At 60.4% G+C, this 22,669-nt stretch overlaps 1 protein-coding gene across 10 annotated transcripts in view; it reads left to right on the top strand.

Annotated features, from left to right (window-relative positions):
- The window catches only part of ATP2B4 (ATPase plasma membrane Ca2+ transporting 4), a 57,292-nt gene that overhangs the window by 6,780 nt on the left and 27,843 nt on the right, over positions 1–22,669 (top strand). For 8 of the 10 annotated variants that reach the window (XM_066203804.1, XM_066203802.1, XM_066203801.1 and 5 more), the window contains exons 2-4: positions 14,679–15,145; positions 19,211–19,408; positions 20,977–21,234. In XM_066203804.1, the coding sequence (XP_066059901.1) occupies positions 14,950–15,145; positions 19,211–19,408; positions 20,977–21,234 (652 nt within the window). In that variant the 5' untranslated portion in view covers positions 14,679–14,949. Of the gene's footprint in view, positions 1–5,215; positions 5,472–12,824; positions 15,146–19,210; positions 19,409–20,976; positions 21,235–22,669 lie in introns of those variants that run through there. The other 2 variants (XM_066203800.1, XM_066203807.1) reach the window with 2 other exon arrangements.

The following is a 22,669-nucleotide window of genomic DNA, read 5'->3' as shown; positions in this document are numbered from 1 at the left end:
GGAGGGATTAGTGCGAAGGAGGGAGAGCGCAGGGAAATGAGGGCAGGCTGGATTTGTGGCTGCGCTGGCAGCTGGGAATGCCAGGCTGGCTCTGGATGGCCGGAGCGGGGCTGGAGGAGGGTCACAGCACGGGTGACAGCCTCTGGAGCAGCTGGAATGACAACCGGGATTCATCCCCACGGCACAGGCCTGGCTGCCTTCACCCGGGGTGGAATCAGCTTGCCGGGAGCCGGGATCAGAGCCTTGGCTGGGCCGGGAGAAGCCGGGAAGCGTGGCTGGGATCTTTCCTGGGTGTCCCGCTGCAGACGTGGCTCTGAGTCACCACATCCTGCCTGGGAAAGTTTTGGGTCCTCTCACACTTCCACCGGAGCAGCCGGGCAGGGCTCTGGGATGGCTCCTGCTGGATTCCTTGTGGGAATCCCGTGCTCATCTCTCGGGGCAGATCTGCGGCGCTGGGGGCCGCAAACCCCCGTGTGCAGGTTGGAGCTGGGAGAGGGCGAAGCTCCTCGTCCTGCGTTTTCCGGTGTGACTGGTGCTGGCTATTTTTAGTCGTCCAAATTAAGCTCGCCTTAAATGCTGTCTTTTGAGGTTTCTTTGAGGGAGGAGGCCTGGAGTGGTGTTATTTCCCAAGTGGCGGGTTGCTCTCCAATCTGACCCCGACTGGACTGGCCAAAAAAACCCAGGGAAGGAGCAAAGCTGTGGCTGGGAAGTGTTTCCTCCCCGCAGGGCTGAGCCCGAGGGTGTTTCCCGGGTCAGCAGGAGATTTCCTGGGGGAAGGAGAAAGCAAACAGCCCAGCCCTGCTGGCATCCCTGTGGGGAAATCCAGCTGGAAAACCTCATCCTGCTACCTGCTGTGGGTGTGCTGTGCCCCTGGGAGCCGGCCTGGCTGTTCCACGGAGTGTTGAATCAGAGTCAGAATCCATGCGTTTCTCATCTCAGGGATATTCTGGATTTACTGGAGAGTGCTGGGTGCTGCTCGGGGGGCTCCTAGAGGAGGTGGGAAAAGCTGGAATCACGGGGTTCTGAGATGTTTTGGGGGAGGCTCCTCCAGTGGGGGCTGTCCTGGTGTCCATGGATTCTCCAGGATGAGTCCAGCCCCAAATCCATCCCCGCCGTGCTCCAGCTCCGTATCCACCGCTGGACTGTGCTGTGCCAGCTCCTGACCCGCTGCCTTTCATCCCTCCTTGGCACCGTTTTCCCACCTCTCCCGATGCGTGGATGTGCTCCGTGCCTGTCTCGCCTCTCCGGGCACCTGCTGGAGCATCCCACGCCCGGAGCCGGGTGCAGGGATGGTTTTCCCTCCTCCTGCTGCTCTCCCTTTTCTCCCTCCCTCCCTCAGCAGCAGCAGCAGCAGCAGGCGGCGGGTGTTTCCGTGCAGGTCAGCAGCCAGGGGATCCTCGGGCTCCTGCAGTCGGACGTGAAATGCATCCAATGCCGGGAAGATGCTGCGGATGGAATTTCTGCAGCGCCCCGAGGGCAGGCTGGAAGTGTTTCCTGGCAGCTTCCAGTCGTCGGGACTGTCCCTTTTCCCCCGGGAAAGGACAATGAGGGAGCCTCCCTTCCTCCTCCCACCCCGCCCTGCACAGCCCGGCCTGGTGGTGTCTCGGTCCCTGGGAACCCGCTGGGATCTGTCCGCTCTCGGGGCGATCCGCTGGGAAGGGATCCAGGAGAAGCCAGCAGGGAGCACAGAGGGGTTTTCCCAAATCGCAGCCTCCTCACCTGGGACCTGCCTCCCCTCGAGTGTGGGGGCAGCTGAGGGGATGCTGGGTCACCCCAAATAATGCTGGGTGGCCCCATACAGTGCTGGGGGGTCCCAAACAGTGCTGGAGGATCCCAAGGAGTTCTGGGTGATCCCAAGCAGTCCTGGGTGATCCAAAAAAGAGCTGGGTGACCCCAAACAGTTCTGGGTAACCCCAAATAGTTCTGAGGGATCCCAAACAGAGTTGGGGGATCCCAACAGTTCTGGGGGATCCCAAACAATTCTGGGTGACCTCAAACAGTTCTGGGGGATCCCAAACAGCGCTGGACAACCCCAATCCCAGCTGCCACGCTGCATTCCCGCTCTCCTCGTTATTCCAGGAGCAAACCCACCGGCCCAGCCCCTGCCTGGGCTCCGTGGAAGGTGCAGAGGCTGGTGGGGAGGGTGAGGAAGGCCCCTGATCCTGCAGGGAGAGTGCTGGGAGAGGGAAGAGGAGCCAAAGGCTCGGGAGTGGAGGGGATTCCGGCAGGCAGAGCAATCCGGTGTGGGACAGCTGGGCTGGAGGGGGAATCCTGCCCGTGGGTTTGGCATTTTTCCCTTGGGATGGGCAGCGGGAATCGGCGCCCTGAGGCGCGGGGGTGTGTGTCTGTGCTGGGCTCCAGTGCCCGGGGGGATCCCTCACTGTGTCCCACAGATCCCTTGCTGCGTCCCCTTGGATCCCTCACTGTAGTCCCTCAGATCTCTCACTGTATTCCCTTGGATTCCTCGCTGTATTCCCGGGATCCTTCGCTGTATTCCCTCAGGTCCCTCACTGTATCCCAAAGATCTCTCACTGTATTCCTGGGATCCCTTGCTGTATTCCTGCTCATCCCTCACTGTATCCCATGGATCCCTTGCTGTATCCCCACACATTGCTCACTCAATTCCCACAGATCCCTCACTGTATCCTGCAGATCCCTTGGGGTATTCCCACAGATCTCTTGCTGCATTCCCGGGATCCTTCACTGTATTCCCACAGATCCCTCCCCATATTCCCGCAGTTCCCTCACTGCACAGGCTCCGGCGCCGCTCGGCGCCAGCGCTGCCCCCGACACCCAGATTTTCCCCGTAATCTGGGCCCTATCGCTGCTAAAGCCGCAATTATCCCAGGATTAGCGCTGCTGCTTAGGGATCCACCTGGGGCAGCGCCAGGGCCGTGCCAGAGCCACCCCAGAGCCCCCCCCAAAACCTCCCCAGGGCCTCCCCAAAGAATCCCCAAAACCTCCCCAAAACCTCCCCAGAGCCCCCGCAAAACCTCCCCCAAAACCTCCCCAGAGCCTCCCCAAAGCCCCAGCTCCGGCCAGGACAGAGTGGCCGGTGGCCACTGTCACCTCGGGTGACGCCAGGGCCACTTTGTCCCTCTTGTCTGGAGGCTGTGGGGTTTTGGGGGAGCGTCACTTGGGGCGTGAGCCCTCCCCTCAGCGCCGTGTGCTTGTCCCTGTTGTGTCTGGGATGGGATGAGCTTTAAGGTCTCCTTCTCCCCAAACCATTCTGGGGTTCTATCCCAGCATCATTGTAGTTTTGTTTTTTTTTTTTTCAGTCTTTCACCCCAAACCCTTCTGGGATTCTGGGATTCCATCCCAGCGTCACTGTCTGTGGGTTTTTTTGTGGGGGGAGCTGGGATTTATGGCACATTTATGGCAAAGCCTGGATTTGGGGCCGTGCCGGAGGGGCTGGAAGGCCCCAATCCCTTCCTTGCAGGGATGTGGGAGCTCCGAGGGAAGGGAAATCCCAGTTTGCCGGGGTTACTGGTGCAGCTGGGAGGAGGACGAGGAGGACGAGGAGGAGGAGGGAGCACTCCGGGTTGGATGCGGCATAAACAGGATGGCAGGTCAGGACTGTGCCGGCAGCCCCGGGCTGCAGGGCGGGGCCGGGAATGACAGAGCCGGGAATGACGGGCTTGGGAATGACACGGGGTGGGAACGACAGCCCCAAATGCGCGGCTCCAGGTCGGGGTGACGGTGGGGCAGCAGGACAAAGCCCAGTTTTAGGGAGCAAAGAGCCGCGTCCAGCTGGAAGCAATGCCCATGTTGATGATGATGATGATGATGATGGTGTCTCCTCAACTCGGCGACTCTTCAATATAATCAGCACTTAATTAAAGCACGCCAACGGTTTTTAATTGCTCTGATCCCCCGGGACAGGCCCCGGGAAGCGGGGATGTGGTGCCCGCTCTGGATTAGGGCAGTGCCTGGCGCTGGTGGGGAAGCACAGCTCCGACAAAAGCGGCTCCGAGCAGCAGCTCCAGGGCTTTTCCCGAAGATTTTTCCATCCCTCGAAGGGACAGTTCCCCCAGAACACCGGTGGGGTTCAGCTGGGAGGGGCAGGACCCGAGTGGGTGCCCGGGGTCGTTCCCTTTGGATCCCTCCCGGTGCCTCCAGGCATTTCCCACCCCTCCTTCCAGCCCCTTGAATTCGCTTCCATGTTTATTTTCCCAGCCGATTCCTGCTGTTTACTCGGATCCTCGCTTCTCCCACCGTCCTGGGAGGCTCCCGGGGGGTGGCTGTGCCCCCCATCCCGCCCCATCCCGGCTCGGAGGAGCTTTCCCTCCCCCTCGCCCTGCCCCTCCCCGTGCTCTCCTGGCCCATCTGGCTCTCCCCTCCTATTTCTCCATATTTTCCATGCTCCGATTTGCCTCTCCCGCCTGGATTTTTTTTTCCCCTTTTTTTTATTTATTTTATTTTTTTTTTTTGCGATCTCCACGACGCCACCACGGGACTTTTTTTTAATTTTTTTTTTTTCCCCTTTGCTGGGCGAGGGGGTCTGGATTTCGGGGGATTTTGGGGATGGGGCTTCTTTTCTCCGGGATAAATATCGCCTTTCGCTGCTCGCCTGGCTCCCTTTAATTAGACTTCTTACTGCATGGAACAGTTCGCAGTTATATATGGAAAACAGCCCACACTTTCCCAGGAGCGGGGCATGTTGGGAAGGGAAACGGGAGCAGCCGGCGCGCTCTTCCCTGGGAGCCGCGTGTGTTTTTCCTATCGCTTTTCCCGACTTTATTTTTTTTAACCCTTTGCGGCAACGAAAAGCCCTCGCAGCCCCTTTTTTTAAATTTTTATTTTTAAATTTTTATTTTTTTTTTTTTTTTTTTTACCCCTTGTTGCCAGCTTGGAAAAATCCCCGCTGCGCTCGGGTGTTTGTTTTTTTTTTCTGTTTGTTTGTTGTTTTTTTTCCTTTTATTTTTGGGTTTTATTTTTTGTTGTTTTTTTTTGGTGTTTTGGGTTTCTTTTTTGTTTGTTTGTTTAGGGGTTTTTTTCTGTTTGTTTTTTTTTTTTTTTTGATGGGAAAATATGGATTTAGGGCTGGAGGAGCGTGGGGAGAGGGATGCCGGGATGGCAGGAGTTAGGGCAGGGATGTGATCCGGAGCGGGAATTCTCCGAGGTGCCGGCGCAGGGACACCCATCCCGCCTCACGTGGTGGCGGTGGCAGGAGGGGCATCGCTGTCCCCGTGTCCCCAGGGCTGCTGCCACCCTCGGGATCTGAGCTCCCTTCCCTCTCTTGGGCTTCCCCTAGAGCACATCCCGGCTTTAGGGGATCCCCCTCTCTCCGGGCAGCCCCAAATTTCCCTGCGGTTTCCCACCAGCTCCGTCCCTCCTGCCTCAGTTTCCCCTCGCGGCGCTCCGGAGGGGGATTTTTGGGAAGGGATTCGCTGCCTCGGTTTGGGGTTTTCTCCCGCGGGATTCTTCAGGGAACAGGAGGAAGCGACTCATGGCAGCGCTCCGGTGACAAGGTGAGCCACCAAGTGTCCCCCACTGTCCCAGGGTGTCCCAGGGCACCCCAAAACCCGCGGGCTGCCCCTCTCCTCCTCCCTCCTGCCTTCCCGGAGCAGCAGATGCTTGTCCCTGGCTGCTGCTGGAGGAAGTGACGGGCCCTATTTTCAGCCCCCAGGGATCTTCGGGGTAGGAATCCCCTGTCCCTGTGTAATCCTGCTAAAAATACCCCCGTGCCTGTGTCCTCCTGTCCTGCCCGGTGCCTCTCCCGTCCCCCGGGCGTTGTTTTGCCTCTCCGACTGCCCCGTGCTCCGGGTCGGGCTTTGCCCGCTAGGTTTGACTTGATTTAAGCCGAGTTTAAAACTCCTGCGCTTTCCAAAGGGGATGCGGGAGTCGGGATTTGTGGGATTTCTGCTGTTTGGGTGCTCAGGTGTGTGGGGAGATGAGCTGGACACCAACAGCTCCTGGGCTGCCCCATCCCACCGGAGAGCTGGAGCATCCCTAGGCTGGGATAGACCAGGCTCTGCCCTAAATCCCGCTGGCCTGGGATCCAAAAATCCAAAATCTTGGCGGTGCCTGTGGCTGGGAACAGCTCTGGGGCTCTGGAGCAGAGAGCTCCGGGTTCCTCCCACCCTGCCCTTTGGATCCCGGCCCTGTGGCCTCTCCTTGGCCCGGCCAGCTCGGACACTGCTCCCAGCCCTGCTCGGGGCCCTCCTGCTCCTCAGGAGCCTCCCAGGAGAGAATCCAAGTGCTTGGGGGCTGCAGCACCTCCCTGGGAACGCCACCACATCCTGCCGGGATTCCCGGTGTCACCTCCCTCCCGGCCAGGTGTGCCGGGACCTGGGAGGGTGCCGGTGGCTCTGGCAGGGCTGGGATGTGGCCACTGCTCCACCGTGTCCACGCTGGTGGTGCTGCCGGAGCAGCCCCAGGGCTTGGTTTTGCCGCCCTGTTGTTATCCTCCAGTCCCGCTCCGCAATTCCCAGCTGCCCAAATCCCAAAGCTCGGCTTTGGGCTCGCTCTGGGCTGTAAATCAGCGCTAAGCCAAGCCCAGGATGGGTCTGGAGGAGGGAGGAGAGGTGGTGGACACCTCCCTGCACCAGCTCGACCCGGAGGGAAGGCAAGAGAGGGGCAAAGGGCACCCACTGTGTGCCAGCTGCTGCCAGATCACCCCGGGGCAGCTTCCCGGCGCTCCCGGGCTGGGAAAAACCGATTTCCTGGTGCCATGTGGGATGGAGAAGGAGCGGATAAAACATGCGGGACAGTCACCTCACCGAGGACCAGGTGAGGTGACAGAGGGGACAGCCCGGGGATGCTGTGGCCCCGCGGAGGGTGAGGCCTGCCTGCAGGTGTTCGTGGCCCCAGGAGGGGTTGGGTTTGCTCCCCATCCCGCTGCATTCCCGCCCCGGCCCTGCTACCTTGTAAAGCCCCAGAGAATAATGAGAGGAGCGGCGCTGATTTAGTGCAGGCGCCCGCCGGAGAAATACCAAGGCCTTAGATGGAAACATTCCCCCCTTGACAGCTCGCCTGGAGGCTCCCTGCTTTTTCCTTTGCTTCCACCCGCCCTGGAATTCCTGGGCTGCTGCACCCTGAGGAGCGGGGAAGCCCCGGGGGGCCGGGGCAGATTCCTGACCCCCGGCACCGCAGCTGCGCCGCTGCCTCCGGCACGTGGATGTGGCGCTTTTGGGAGGCCTGGACGGCGGGAGCCGGGGTTGTCACAGCCCCTGGTGGCGGCAGGCTCAGAGCTGTGGGCTTTGGGGGCTCAGAGCTGTGGGCTTTGGGGGCTCAGGGTTGCGGGTTTTTTGGGGCTGGGCGCCGGGGTTTGGAGCGCGGCGGCCGTGCGAAGGCCGTGCCCGGCGTTCCGCCTCCGGCCTCTTCCCTGCCCTCGGCGGGAGTTAATTGCTGCCTTGGGCACGCCAAAACCCAGCAGTTTTCCAACGTCAATTAGCAGGAGGCAAAATAGGAGCGGAATGGGAGCCAGGGCAGCTGCAGTGAGCGGGGGTGGCGGCAGCGCGTGAGCGCGGCTGCGGGGACGTTGGTTTTTGGGGGAATGTCACCTCCTCCTCCTCCTCCTCCTTCTCCTTGTGCTTTCCCCGTGACCTTGGCCCTGCTGCCGTCCCTGCTCTTGGTCCCACGGCCTGGCAGGAGGAAGGAGAGGAGGAGGATGGTGTGACACGGGCAGGCGTTGGGACAATGCTCTGGTGGCCTGCCCACCCCGCGTGGGGTCGAGGTGTCACAGCCAAGGGGGTGACAGCCGGTTTGGGGACAGGCCTCGTCCCCTGCACGTGGCAGCCCCGTGGCTGCGCTGCTGGCACCGGGAATTGTGCCTGGCACAGCCCTGTGGGAGGAAACACTGCGGCGCTGTGCCGCCCGTGGGTGACAGTGACACCGCGGGGACAGCGGCTCCCTGCCGGCGGCGTGTGGCGCCCTGAGCCTGCGGTGTGCGGTGGCTTGTGGCATTGTCCCCTGCCTTGTCGCCAGCCCGATGTCGCGGACGTGGAGGTGCTTGGGAGACGGGAATTGTCACTCGTGGGAGACGGGAATTGTCACTCGCGGGGACGCGGGACGAGGGGAGGCAGCCCTGCCCTGCCCTGCCCGCGGGGGCTGCATCCCAAGAACGAATTCCCGCTGGAATTCCCGGGCTGCAGCGCCAGCGCTGCGCTCTGGGCTCAGCCACTGCTCCGTGACTGCTTTGTCACTCGCTTTGTCACTCACTCGGCTGGTGACTCGCCTGGTGACTCGGCTGGTGACTCGGTTTCCCTGGCGCTCCTCGAGGCCCCAGCGCTTCCCGGGCGTTTTCCTGCTCCTTTTCCAAGGCATTCCCCCCACTTTCATTCCCCCCCCATTTCTCTATGGCAGGACGGAGCCTGCGAGCTCCTTCCCCCGCCGTGCCCCGCGAGGGAACGCGGGCTCTGGCCGTCACTGGGGTCTCCCCGCAGTGCCCCGTGTGTCCCCAAGGTGTGACGGGGGTGTCGCTGTCGCCTTTGGGGTGCGGGGGGAGCCCCGTCCGGGCGGGGCGATGTCGCTGTCCCCACCCCCGGCGCGCGCTCGGGCGGAGGAAGCGGATGCCGCGGCGGGAGGGAGGGGACGTCCCGCGGGTGCCACAGGTGGCTGTCCCCGGGAGCCCCGGGGTGACGCCGCTTCTGCTTTCGGCCCCTGCAGCAGCCCGGGGCGACGAGCGGGGCGAGGGGACAGCGGAGTGACCGGGGGAAGGGGACAGATCCTCCCGAGCCGCGCGGGGACAGATCCTCCCGAGCCGCACGGGTGCTGCCACAGGGTCCCCGAGTGCCACCAGGGCTGTGTCCGCGCTGTCGCAGCCTGCCCTTGTCCCCTTGGCTTCCCTCGTGCCACGGGCACGGACGTTCCGCCGCCGTGACCTTCTGCCATCCCGCCCCTCCCTCCTCCCCTGGAAGCTCTTCAGCACCCGCCGGAGGGTGACAATCCTCTCCGGGATGTCCCCCGTCCCATGAGGTTTGTCGCCGTGAGGCCGGCGGGCGGGGCAGGCGGCAGGCGGGCGGGGGAGGCGACAGGCGGGCGGTGTCGCCCGCGGGTGTCGCGGCGGGGCGGGGGTTAAGGGGCGCCGCTTCCCTGGCCGGGGCTGTTGCTGGGACAGGCACATTGCGATTCGGTGAGTGTGTCACGGGAGGGGCTGCCCGCTCCCCCCGGCTGCCCGCCGAGGCTCCGGGGACGGGGGGAATGGGGAGCCCAAAAAACCCCAGCCCTCCCCAAAGAGTCGCTGTCACCGCGGGCTGGTCACCGCGGGCTGCACGTGGCAGGGTGGTGGCCTTGTCCCGGGTGGGACACGGGGCTGGTGTCCCTCTTGTGCCCCCCCTCTCTGTGCCCTCCGTGTCCCCAAGGCTGTCACCACCCTCTTTGGAGGGTCCCAGCGCAGACCTCTGGTCCCACATTCCCACTGGGAAGGTGTTCCCGGCTCTGAGGGGTGCGAGGGGGGCTCGTCCCCTCCCCAGCCCCTCTCCCCCACCAGTGGCGGCACCCCCCGGGTCTTTCCCGGTGGTTTCCCCGCCGGATTCCGGCATTCCGGAGGATTTTCACCTCCCGCACGTGGGCCCGGCTCGGTGTGTGGGGAGGGAGAGCTCCAGGGACGATTCCCAGCCGGTGGGGCGGGAAAGGTGCTCCAAGCTCCGGGTTTTTTTCCATGCTTTTTGACCCTTGGAGTCTGTTTGTCCATCTGGAGAACGGCTCTGTCCCTCATCCCACTGCGGGCACAGCTTCGGATCCACAACGAGAAAAACCTCAAACCCGAGCCAAGGAAGGGTGATTTCGAGGGAGTTGATTTTTATTTTTTAATTTTTTAAAAATTTTTTTAATTTCCCTTCCTCCCCACTTGGCAACATAAACAGCATCGCTGACAGCTTTACATTGAGTTTGCCATGGCAACCCCCGGCAGCCAAGTGTTCCCAACAGCCCGTTCCCAAAGTGGGAGAGGAGATGGACCCGGGGACGGGCAGAGTGTGGGGCTGGCATCCAGGTGCTTGGGGAAGGGGATTCCACCTTGATCCACCTTGATCCAGCTGATCCAAGCTGGGGTTTGTGCCTCCGGGCACGGAATGTGGTGGCTGATGGGGCTTTGCCTTGGCCTGGTGGTGGGAGATGTCCCAGCTGGAGGAGCTGAGGTGGGGCATGGATTTCATCCTCCTTCGTGGGTAAAACCAGCCCCAAATGGGGTAAAACCAGCCCCAAATGGGGTAAAACCAGCCCCAAATGGGGTAAAACCAGGCCAGATGGGGTAAAACCAGCCCAAAATGGGGTAAAACCAGCCCAAACGGGGTAAAACCAGCCCCAAATGGGGTAAAACCAGCCCCGAACGGGGTAAAACCAGCCCAAATGGGGTAAAACCAGCCCAAATGGGATAAAACCAGCCCAAGCGGGGTAAAACCAGCCCAAATGGGGTATAACCAGCCCCAAATGGGGTAAAACCAGCCCCAAACGGGGTGGATCAATGGAAAAACCCCCTGAGCTTGGGGTTGCCCCATCTCTGACCATCCATGGGAGGACGGAGCAGTGCTCCCGTCCATCCACCGGGATCTGCTCCGATGTCCTGAGGCAGGAGGATCCCTGTCCTTGCCCGGGGACCCAGCCCCGGCTGCCGCTGGCACGTGCCGGGCTCCTGGTGCCATCGGCAGTGCCACCAGCGCGGCAGCAGGGCCACCCACGGCGTGCCTGAAGTTGTCACTTGTGGCATCTGCGGCTGATTAATGTTTCCCCGTCGATTTTCGAGCGCTCTCCTGTCTCAGAGGTTAAATCCAGCAGGTGCTGGGGCTGGGCTGGGCACAGGGGGTGCCGGGGTGGTGGCCCTGGCAGGACAGAGGTGACTATGGTGGGCACAAGGGGACACTGGGGTGGTGGCCCTGGCCGTGGGCACTGTCCCTGGCAGGATGGAGGTGACTGTGGTGGGCACAGGGGACACTGGGGTGGTGGCCCTGGCCGCGGGCACTGTCCCTGGTGGGATGGAGGTGACTGTGGTGGGCACAGGAGACCCCGGGGCGGTGGCCCTGGCCGCGGGCACTGTCCCTGGCAGGACAGAGGTGCCGTGCTGCCGTTTATTATTCCGGGCAGGTTCAGCTGCAGCACGGCGGCGGCTCCGGCGCTCCTCGGCAGCTCCTGCCTGGAGCCTGCACGTTCCTTCCTCCCCTCACAGCCCGGGAGGACGTCCCCACGTCCCCGTCCAGCCCGGGGAGGTGACACAGGTGCTGTCGGCACAGGGAGCTCGGGGCCCCACTCCTCTCTCTCCGGGCTGGGCTGTTTTCTTGCCTCAGGGAGAACTTGGCCTGGGGGCTCTGGGAGTGAATTCCCAGAGGGAAGGGCAGAACCTGCTGGAGTCACTGGGAGCTCCTCAGAGTGATGGCTCTGGCCTGGGTGGGTCCTTCCCCGCCTGGCCAGGGAGCCTGTGCTGCTGGGACGGGGCAGGGATGGGAAACGGGGCTGTGATCCCAAAAGGGCTGGGGGAGGATGCTCTGAGCCATCCCACACCTCGGTTCCAGGCTGGAATCACCAGTGGGACACAGGGATGATGCTGGGTCCCTCCTTTCCCCAAGGATGGAGCAATTTCCAGGCTGGAATCTCACAGTGGGACACAGGGATGGTGCTGGGTCCCTCCTTTCCCCAAGGATGGAGCAATTTCCAGGCTGGAATCTCAGTGGGACACAGGGATGGTGCTGATCGCTGCCCCCTGAGCTGTGTCAGGGGTAATTAAGGGCTAGGCCGTTACCGTGTTAATTAACTGTCTCCCTGTTAACCTCTGAGCTCTCCTCAGACAGCGCCGGTTGCTATGAAAGAGAAGGAAATGAGCGTGGTGGGGTGGGGGAATTATCGTTTTTTCTCTTAATCAGCAGGAGCCTGCTTAATTGGGCCTGCCACCTCCTGCTTCCCGCTGCCGGGAGCTGCTGCCGCGCAGGGATGGATGAGCTCAGCTCCACGAGGAGCCGTGGGATAGCGGGGCTGGGAACGGGCAGGGATGCGGGAGCTGGGGATCCCTGCTGGATCCCGGGGCAGCAGCAGTGCTCCGGGCCCGGGGGGAGAGCTGCAGTGTCCCTGTCCCTGTGTCCCAATCCCTGTGTCCCAATCCTTGTGTCCTATCCCTGTGTTCCCATCGCTGTGCTCCCATTCCTGTGTTCCCGTTCCTCTGTCCCATCCTTGTGTCCCAATCCCTGTGTCCCCATCCCAGTGTCCCATCCCCATCCTCCCCATCCCAGTGTCCCCATCCATGTGATCCCATCCCTGTCCGCCCTATCGCCATGTCCCCATCCCAGTGTCCCATCCCCATCCTCCCCATCCCAGTGTCCCCATCCCATCTCTGTGCTCCCATTCATGTGATCCCATCCCTGTCCACCCTATCCCCGTGTTCTCCATCCCTGTCTCCCCATCCCCATTTTCCCCATTCCTGTGTCCCCCATCCCTGTTCTCCTAATCCCAGTGTCCCCCATCCCAGTGTCCCATCCCAGTGTCCCCCATCCATGTGTCTCCATCCCCAGTGTCCCATCCCAGTGTCCCCCATCCCAGTGTCCCCATCCATGTGTCTCCATCCCAGTGTCCCATCCCAGTGTCCCACCCCAGTGTCCCCATCCTCCCCATCCCCACGCTCCCCCATCCCCGCAGCAGGGGCGCAGCAGGTCCCTCCCGAGGCGGGGACACTGTCGGTGTCCCTGCTGTCCCCGGGCTTCTCTTGGTGCCTGTGGTGTCCTGATAACGCCGGGAGCTGTCCCGGGGCTGCTGCGGAGGGATAAGGAGCCGATCCCAGGGCCAGGCAGGGCGGGGTTTGCTTCTGTGGGGTCGTGCTGCCCCAGAGATTGAGAAGGCCCCGTGATCAGGGCTGGAATGGGGCGGGTTGGGACAGTTTTGGGGCGGTTTGGGACAGAATTGGGGCGGTTTGGGGCTGGGATTGGGACGGTTTGAGTTCTGGAACTGGAATTGTGGCGGGTTAGGACAGTTCTGTGCTGGAATTGGGGTGGTTTGGAAAGGTCTGGGGCTGGAATTGGGGTGGTTTGGACAGGTCTGGGGCTGGAATTGGGGTGGTTTGAGACAGTTTTGGGGCTGAAAACGTGGCAGTCTGGGAGAGCCCTGGGGTGGAATTGGGGTGGTTTGGACTCTGGAACTGGAATCGGGGCAGTTTGGGTCAGCCTTGGGGCTGGAGTTGGAGTGGTTTGGGTCAGCCTTGGGGCTGGAATTGGAGTGGTTTGGGACCGCTCTGGGGCTGGAATGGTGTTTGGGCCAGCCCTGTGCTGACTTGGTGCCTTTCTGTGGGGTTTGCGCATCCCTGTGTTCTGGGATCAGCAGGGCACGTCCTCCCCCCGTCCTCCCCTGTCCCTCCCCGGCTGCTCTGCCATCCCCGGGCCCCGTCTGGGGCGGACGCTGCCCGAGTGGCCCTTCCCCTGTTGTTCTTTATTTATTTTGCCCTTGGAAAGATTTGATTTTCTCTCCACGAGAGCCTCCCCTCGCGGCCTCTTTGCCTCTGGAGCTTCCCTGGAGCTTGGGAACGCAGCTAACCCTGCCTGACAAAAAGCCCTTTTTCCCCTCTGGCCTGTGCTGTTCCCTTCATGTCCCCGTTTGTCCCTAGAACTCTGAAATGCCGGCGGGGAATCCCAGCCCCCAAATCCCTGACGAGTGGGGGATGCTCGTGGTCCCTGCCTGGCTCGGTTGAGGCGTTTTTGGGGCTGCCCTGTCCTCGCTGGGGGGGTTGTGACCTGGGTGGCAGCACCTGGGGACGCTGGGAGCCCTCAGGGAGCCACCTCGGGACAGGTCATTCGTGGAAAAGCCTCGATTTCTGGGAAAATCCCAGGTTTTGGTGGCTTCTCTGCCACTTGTGGCCTCTCTTTTGGGGTTCCTGTGGCTGATGTAGAGCCCACGGGGTGCTGCAGCCCCTTTCCCGTGGAGATTGGGGTACTGGGATTTGGGGATTTGGGGATATTAGGTATTTGGGATATTGAGATTTTGGGAATCTGGGATATCAGAATTTTGGGAATTTATTGGGATATCTGGATACTGGGATTTTGGGATAATGAGATATTGGGATTTGGGGAATTTGGCATACCGGGATTTTGGGAATTTAGGATATCAGGATTTTGGGAATTTGGCATATCGGGATATTGGGATACTGGGATTTAGGGAATTTGGGATATTGAGATATTGGGGTATAGGGATTTTGGGAATTCGGGATATTGGGATATTGAGAGTTTGAGAATTTGGGATTTTGAGATTTTGAGAAACTGGGATTTTGAGATTTTGAGAAACTGGGATATTGAGATTTAGGGAATTTGGGATATTGGGAATTTGGAATTTTGAGATATCGGGATTTTTTGATACCGGGATCGTTCCCTACCTGCCGGCAGGGCGATGCTCCAGCCCCGGCGTCCTGCCAGGGGAGGAAGCAGCTGTTTCCCACCGCCGAGGGGTATTTTTAACCCAGAAATCAACGGCAGGGTTTGCCTGGGCTGAAAGTGAAGAACCACCTGGGCTCCTTTCCTGCCCGGCCCCGCAGCTGCCTCTTTCCCCCCGCTCCACGTTCCGAGCTCAACTTCTCACCCAGGGATTTTTTCACCCCAAACCACGCCGACGCCGCGTTCTCCCTAAAAAAATCAATCAATCAAATCCCCTTCTCGGGGTGACACGGCTCCCCTCTTCCCTCCCCACTTTGGCCTCTTCCCAAAGCCCTCCTAACGCCGATATTTTTTATTTTTTTTTTTTTTTCTGTTTTCCCACGGTTGTTTTCGCAGCTCCAGTTGCTGTGGTATCCAGGGAGCCCCCGTCCTCCTCCTCCTCCTCCTCCTCCCGCTGCAGGAGCTGCACGCCGGGCGTTGCTAAGGTCGCCTCCGCGGTAACATGCACATCCTGTTTACACCTTCATCCCGACAACTTGGGCTCGGATAGAGCCGCCCGTATTCCCCCCGCTCCCGCCCCGGGAAGCCCCCCCAGGGAAAGGGGCCACGCCGAGCGTCCCCCCCGTCCCGGAGCAGCCCCAGCTGTGGCACCAGTCGCCGCGACAAGATGACGAACAACGTGGCCGACCACCACCCCGGGAACTCGGTGGCCGAGGGCAGCCATGAGGGGGACTTTGGGTGCTCCATGGTGGAGCTCAGGAACCTCATGGAGCTGAGGAGCGCCGAGGCCGTGGCCCGGCTCAACGACTCCTATGGTGGCGTCCAGAACGTCTGCAAGAGGTTGAAGACGTCGCCCGTCGAAGGTAAGTGGCGCTGCCGTGGGCTGGGGTTGTCACCTCTGGGGTTGTCACCTCTGGGATTGTCACCTCCAGGATGGAGCCACGGGGAGGTGACATCCTAGAGTGGTGGCTCCCGTGGTCTGGGGTTGTCTCCTCTGGGGTTGTCACCTCCGGGATGGAGCCATGTGAAGGTGACACCCAAGGGTGGTGGCTCTTGTGGTCTGGGATTGTCTCCTCTGGGGTTGTCACCTCCGGGATGGAGCCGTGTGAAGGTGACACCCAAGGGTGGTGGCTCTTGTGGTCTAGGGATTGTCACCTCTGGGGTTGTCACCTCTGGGATGGAGCCATGTGAAGGTGACACCCAAGGGTGGTGGCTCCCGTGGTCTGGGGTTGTCACCTCTGGAGTTGTCACCTCTGGGATGGAGCCATGTGAAGGTGACACCCAAGGGTGGTGGCTCCCGTGGTCTGGGGTTGTCACCTCTGGAGTTGTCACCTCTGGGATGGAGCCATGTGAAGGTGACACCCAAGGGTCATGGCCCCCAAGGTCTGGACTTGTCACCTCTGGGGTTGTTGCCTCCAGGATGGAGCCATGTGATGGTGACACCCGACAGTGGTGGCCCCCAAGGTCTGGACTTGTCACCTCTGGGGTTGTCGCCTTTGGGGTTGTCACCCCTGGAATGGAGCCATGTGAAGGTGACACTCGAGGGTGATGGCACCTGTGGTCTGGGGTTGTCACCTCTGGGATGGAGCCATGTGAAGGTGACACCTGAGGGTGGTGGCTTTCCAAGGTCTGGGGTTGTCACCTCTGGGGTTGTCAACTCCAGGCTGGAGCCACATGGAGATGATGTCCAGGGGTGGTGGCTCCCAAGGTCTGGGGTTGTCACCTCTGGGATGGAGCCATGTGAAGGTGACACCCGAGGGTGGTGACAGTGGGATGGTGACAGCCCCGGGGCTGTGGGATGGGGACGGGGCCATGCCCAGCTGGGACAATCTGTGGGATATTTTTAGTGCTGCAGGGGGGGATTTGCAGCTTCCCAGCTGGGAGCGGAGCGGGAAGGAGAGACAATCTCGGGATGTCGTTAGGGAAGGGGGGAAATCCCGGTGCAAACACAAAGCCCAGGTCACAGAACAATGTGCCGCGCCCTGCCACAGTGGGGTCACGCTGCTTTGGGGCGAGGGGAGAGGCGGGGTGAGAACCCAAACGGCTCTTTTAGGGCAGGGGAAGGGTTCGGCCCCACCCCAATCCTGGATCCCGTGCCCCCGGCACATCCCTCCCGTAGGGCTGAGCTGTCTCAAATCCCAGATCCCAAATCCCAGATCCCAAATCCCAAATCCCATCCCACTGAGCCCAGAGAGCAAGGAAAGTTTCTCTCCTCCAAGCTGGGACTTTTGGGAAGAGCAAAATCCCGAGGCGACCTCTGTCAGATCCCCCGGAGCGGAGCTGTGTATCCCAGCTCCAGACATCCCAGATGTTTGTCCCCGTCCCTGTTCTCGTTGTCCCCTTGCTGGGTGGCACCGGGCCTTGTCCTCCCGGTGTCACCTGCTGGCACAGCCGCGCCAGCCCGGGCTGTCCTGCCAGCACCCCGGTCCCCCTGGGGGATCCTGGGGTTTGATCCCACCTGGATCCGAGTGGATCCTCGCTGCCACTCTGTGCTGCAGGGCTGGCTGTCCCCTCTCCAGCCTGGGGCTGTCCCCCAGAGCCTGCCGTGGGTGGCCCTTGGGGTCCCCACCCGTCTGAGGGGTCCCGGTGTCGCTTTGGGGTCTGCTGGTGCTGCAGCTCCAGCTCTGCCCCAGGAGGTGCCAGCGGACCCCGACCCGTCGGGGCTGTTCCCCAGGTGGCTTTGGGGTGGCCTGGGGTGTCCTCCCGCTGTCCCTGAGTCACCGCTGTCCCCTGTCACCCTGACTCACCCGGCGCTGCCACCTCTGTCCCAATCCTGGCTCCGGGTCCTGCGGAGGGTCCTTGTGCCCCCCTCCCCACAGCCGCTGTCCCCACGCCCGGGGCTGGTGACACTTGTGGCGTCCACCCAAAATTTCCACCCCGTTCTCCCCTTCTAATCCCGACCCCAGAACCTGCGGTGGGATTTGCCCAGGGGTGGCACCTGCCCAGGGCTCTTTGTCACCTTCTAATCGAGAAGTGACGTTTGGGTGGCGCGGGCTCTTTGTCACCCTCCCCGTGCCACCAGAGCCATGGAACCCGCCCTGGGATCGTTCCCGTCAGTGGGATGTGCTTTGGGATCCCTGGCTGCCGTGTCCTGTGGGGCGGGCCCGTGTCCCCGTGGGTGCCCACGTGTGTCCCCACGTGTGTCCCCACGTGTGTCCCCGCGGCTCGGTGGCCGTGAGCCGCATTTTCCATGGGTTGGGTGGGAATGGGGGCCGGGACATCCCCGGATCCTGCTCGGGGCGGGGTGGGGACACGGCCAGCCGCCAGCTGTCCCCTCCCTGCAGCTGGGCGGGAGCGGGGATGGGATCGGGAATGGGATCGGGAATGGGATCGATGCTGCTGCTTCCTGCTCGGGGTGACACGGGGTGGCAGGGGGTGTCCCCAAAGTGACACGGGATGGACAGGGGGTGTCCCCAGGGTGACACAGGGCTGGCAGGGGGTGCCCCCAAAGTGACACGGGATGGACAGGGGGTGTCCCCAAAGTGACATGGGGTTGGCAGGGGGTGTCCCCAGGGTGACACGGGGCTGGCAGGGAGGTGTCCCACAGAGTCACATGGGGCTGGCAGGGGCTGTCCCCAGAGTGACACAGGGCAGGCAGGGATGTGTCCCCCCAGTGTGACTCAGGGCTGTCGGGAAGGGCATCCCCTGGAATGACACAGGGCTGGCAGGGAGGTGTCCCCAGAGTGACAGCTGTCCCAGGGTGACACGGGGCTGGCAGGGAGGTGTCCCCCACAGTGACACGGAGCTGTCCCCTGTCCCGAGGCCCGGGTCCCCTGTCACTGCCAGGCTGCTCCAGGCACCACCGACCGGGGTGTGTTCGGGGCCATTCCCGGAGCATCCCGGGACCTGGCAGGGCCCCAGGGACGGCTTAAGGTGGAAAAGGATCAGGGGGTGTCCCTTAAGGTGGTGCTGGGCAGGGGAGGCTGCTCCCCCTGGGGACACCGCCGTGTCACATTGTCACTGTCACCATGGCCTGGCACCCCACCAGCATTCATGGCTTTGTTAGGGGTGGCCGTGTCACGCTGCCACTGTCCCCCATCGCTGCCTGGGGGGGCTCTGATGGGACTCAGGCTCCCTTTTATTCCCCATTTTTCCCCGTTTCCCCCCATCCCCTCTCCGGCCTCGCTCCCAGCTCCGTGTCCTGCTCCCTCCCTGCCTCCCACACTTCTCCAGCAGCAGCAGCACAAACCCTGCTCCATCTCCAGCAGGATCCAGCCTGGATCCCGTGTCCCCAGGGCTCAGAGACACTCCAGGGCTGGCAGGGGACTGGGCTCAGGTGGCAGGGGCACTGTTGGTGCCAGATTTGCCCAGATTTGCCCAGATTTGCCCAGATTTGCCCAGATTTGCCCGGATTTACGGCTCATTTGATGTAAACAAAGCCACCCGTGCCAGCTGGCAGTGCCTGGGCACTCTCCTGGTGTCCCCTGCCCGAGGGTGACAGTGGCACCTGTCCTGCTGTCGCTAGAGCCACAGGTAGATTTTGGAGGGCTTAGGAGTTATTTTGTTCTGGGATGTGCCGTAGGAATTCTTTCATTCCATCACACCCGATTCTTTCATGGGTTTTTCGTGTATTTATCCATTAAAAAAAAAATGGAGAAACTTTTCTTCATTTAATTTTTTTTTAATTTTTAAATTTGATTTTTTAATATTTTCTTTCTTTCTTTATCATTTACTTATTTGTTTTAAATTTTAAAATTTTCCTTTTAAATTTTTATGAAGTTATTCGTTTCTATTTTATTCGTTTCTATTTTATTCGTTTCCATTTTATTTGTTTCCATTTTATTTGTTTCTATTTTATTTGTTTCTGCCTTGGCTCCCTGCTGCCAGCACCTCACGTTCTCCGGGGCGGGCAGGGAGCTGCTCCTGGCTGAATCCCATGGGGACAACAGTGGGATTTACCCTCATCCCTGTTTCCCCCACCCCTCCAGGCCTGTCTGGGAACCCCACGGACCTGGAGAAGAGGCGCCAGGTCTTCGGCCAGAACTTCATCCCCCCCAAAAAGGCCAAGACGTTCCTGCAGCTGGTGTGGGAGGCGCTGCAGGACGTCACGCTGATCATCCTGGAGATCGCAGCCATCATCTCCCTGGGGCTCTCCTTCTACCACCCCCCGGGAGGGGACAACGAGCGTGAGTGTCCCCCCGGCCATGGGGGGCTCCGGGATCTGCCCCGTTCCCTGTGGGAGCAGGGATTTGGGATGGGGACTCCAGGATCTGCCCCACTCCCTATGGAAGCAGGGTTATCCAATCGGGGAATTGTCTCCAGGCAGTGTGTGGGATTTTCCCATCGGGGTTATCCCAAGGGGAATTCTCTCTCCGGGCAGTGTGTGGGGTTATCCAAGTAGGAATTCCCTGCTCCAGGCAGTATGCAGCGTTATCCAAAGGGGAATTCTCTCCAGGCAGTGTGTGGGGTTATCCCATCGGGAATCCTGTCTGAGCAGTGCAGGGGGTTATCCCATCAGGGTTATCCAATCAGGAATTCTGTCTGGTCAGTGTGTGGTGTTATCCAAGCAGGAATTCCCTGCTCCGGGCAGTGTGTGGGGTGATCCCATTGGGGTTATCCCAAGGGGGTTATCCCTTCAGGAGTTCCCTGCTCCAGGCAGTGTGCAGGGTTATCCCAAGGGGAATTCTCTCCCTGGGCAGTGTGTGGGGTTATCCCATCGGGAATTCTGTCTGGGCAGTGCGTGGGGTTGTCTCATCGGGGTTATCCAGTCAGGAATTCTGTCTGGACAGTGCGTGGGGTTATCCAAGCAGGAATTCCCTGCTCCGGGCAGTATGTGGGGTGATCCCATTGGGGTTATCCCAAGGGGGTTATCCCAAGGGGAATTCTCCCTGGGCAGTGTGTGGGGTTATCCCGTTGGGGTTATCCCACTGGGGTTATCCCAAGGGGGTTATCCCAAGGGGAATTCTCTCTTGGGGCAGTGTGTGGGGTTATCCCATCGGGAATTCTGTCTGGGCAGTGCGTGGGGTTGTCTCATCGGGGTTATCCAGTCAGGAATTCTGTCTGGACAGTGCGTGGGGTTATCCAAGCAGGAATTCCCTGCTCCGGGCAGTATGTGGGGTGATCCCATTGGGGTTATCCCAAGGGGGTTATCCCAAGGGGAATTCTCCCTGGGCAGTGTGTGGGGTTATCCCGTTGGGGTTATCCCACTGGGGTTATCCCAAGGGGGTTATCCCAAGGGGAATTCTCTCTTGGGGCAGTGTGTGGGGTTATCCCAAGGGGGTTATCCCAAGGGGGTTATCCCAAGGGGAATTCTCTCCCTGGGCAGTGTGTGGGGTTATCCCATCGGGAATTCTGTCTGGGCAGTGCGTGGGGTTGTCTCATCGGGGTTATCCAGTCAGGAATTCTGTCTGGACAGTGCGTGGGGTTATCCAAGCAGGAATTCCCTGCTCCGGGCAGTATGTGGGGTGATCCCATTGGGGTTATCCCAAGGGGGTTATCCCAAGGGGAATTCTCCCTGGGCAGTGTGTGGGGTTATCCCGTTGGGGTTATCCCACTGGGGTTATCCCAAGGGGGTTATCCCAAGGGGAATTCTCTCTTGGGGCAGTGTGTGGGGTTATCCCAAGGGGGTTATCCCAAGGGGGTTATCCCAAGGGGAATTCTCTCCTGGGGCAGTGTGTGGGGTTATCCCGTTGGGGTTATCCCATGGGGGTTATCCCATGGCGGTTATCCCAAGGGGAATTCTCTCCCGGGGCAGTGTGCGGGCAGTCCACGGGCGGCGTGGAGGACGAGGGCGAGTCGCAGGCGGGCTGGATCGAGGGCGCTGCCATCCTCTTCTCCGTCATCATCGTGGTGCTGGTGACGGCCTTCAACGACTGGAGCAAGGAGAAGCAGTTCCGGGGCCTCCAGAGCCGCATCGAGCAGGAGCAGAAGTTCACGGTGATCCGCAAGGGCCAGGTGATCCAGATCCCCGTGGCCGAGATCGTGGTGGGGGACATCGCCCAGATCAAGTACGGTGAGTCGGCCCGTGTCCTGCTTTAGGGTGGATTTGGGAGAAAACCCCTGAAATGGGGTTTCTCCGGAGGGCAAACACTAATGGTCCCTCCCCGCAGCCGGTCTGGGAAAAGAACTTCCTTGGAGGAAAGTGGAAAAAAAAATTTATTCGACAAAAGCAGTGCCCACAAGCATAAAGAGTGAGCGATATGGAACAATAAAACCTTTCTCTGTTCCAGAGTGAGATGGCAAATTGAGAAAGTCCTTGCCGTGGGTGTAGCTTGGCTCTTATCAGTCCCTTATCAGTCCCTCCGGAGGTCCAGGCCCCGGTGTGCCACAGGTGTGAGCTCCCCGCGCTCCTCTGGTTTTTTCAGTCCAGAGCGGGTTTAAACAGTCCCAAGAAAAAGGGAAAAAATGCAGTCCAGGAAGCTTCTCTGCCTCAGCGAGCTAAAACTAACTAAAAGCAAGAAAAGATTTCTGTCCCACTGCTGTTTGTGCCTCAGCCGAACACACCAGAGCAGGAATGCAGAGGAGTGAAAACTGTTTTTCAAAACAAACTCCCTGCTTCTTTCCCTGCTTCGCTCTCAGAACCGGCCTGAAAGGCACAGAACTCAACATACAGCACAAACAGAGCAGACAGCTGGGGATACAATCATCATAAAATCACCCCAGGGCAGGCCGGAGCTGTGCTTCCCCTTGGGATCCTCCTCCCCGCTTCTTCCCAGCCCTTCTTCCTCGAGGAGAAACATCAGCTCCTCTGGTCACTGCCGTGGAGGTGATGGAGCTCCACTCACCTTCTCGCCTTGCCCTGGAGCTGGGCTGGCAGCTTTTAGGAGCTGCTGGATCAGAATGAGTTCATTTTGCCAACCTTGTCCCTGTTGAGGATGTTTCTTTATCCAGGAGATGTTGGGGAATGTTTCCTTGGCCAGGAGATGTCGAAGAATATTTCCTTGGCCAGGAGATGTTGGGGAGCGTTTGCTTACCCAGGAGGTTTTGGGGAACATTTCCTCATCCAGGAGATCTTGGTGAATATTCTGTTACCCAGGAGATGTTGGTGGTATTTCCTTACCCAGGAGATGCTGGGGAATATTCTGTTATCCAGGAGATGCTGGGGAGTGTTTCCTTACCCAGGAGATGCTGGGGAATATTTCCTTGGCCTGAAGGTGTTGGTGGATGTTTCCTCATGCAGGAGCTGCAGCCCTTGGGATCAATCAGGCCCTGCTCCTCGTTTCCCAGGGGGAATATTCCTCCCGTTCAGGAAGGAGATTGATCCAGCACCGTGTTTGTTTTCCCAAGGGCACAATTCCACGCTTGGCAGGTGGATACGGTGGATTCTGGATGCATCAGGAGCTCTGGGAAGGATTCATTCAAAGCAGATGGGGAAGCACTGAGCAAAATCCTCCGCAGGACTCTGCATGCACCAGCGAGGATTTGGGAGCTCTTGGATTTCATTGCAC

Source organism: Chamaea fasciata, unplaced genomic scaffold, assembly GCF_029207755.1.
Source record: "Chamaea fasciata isolate MVZ Bird 193981 ecotype frontalis unplaced genomic scaffold, bChaFas1.0.hap1 SCAF_25, whole genome shotgun sequence".
In the NCBI taxonomy this organism is placed as follows: Eukaryota; Metazoa; Chordata; class Aves; order Passeriformes; family Sylviidae; genus Chamaea; species Chamaea fasciata.
This window is presented reverse-complemented; position numbering and strand designations above follow the sequence as displayed.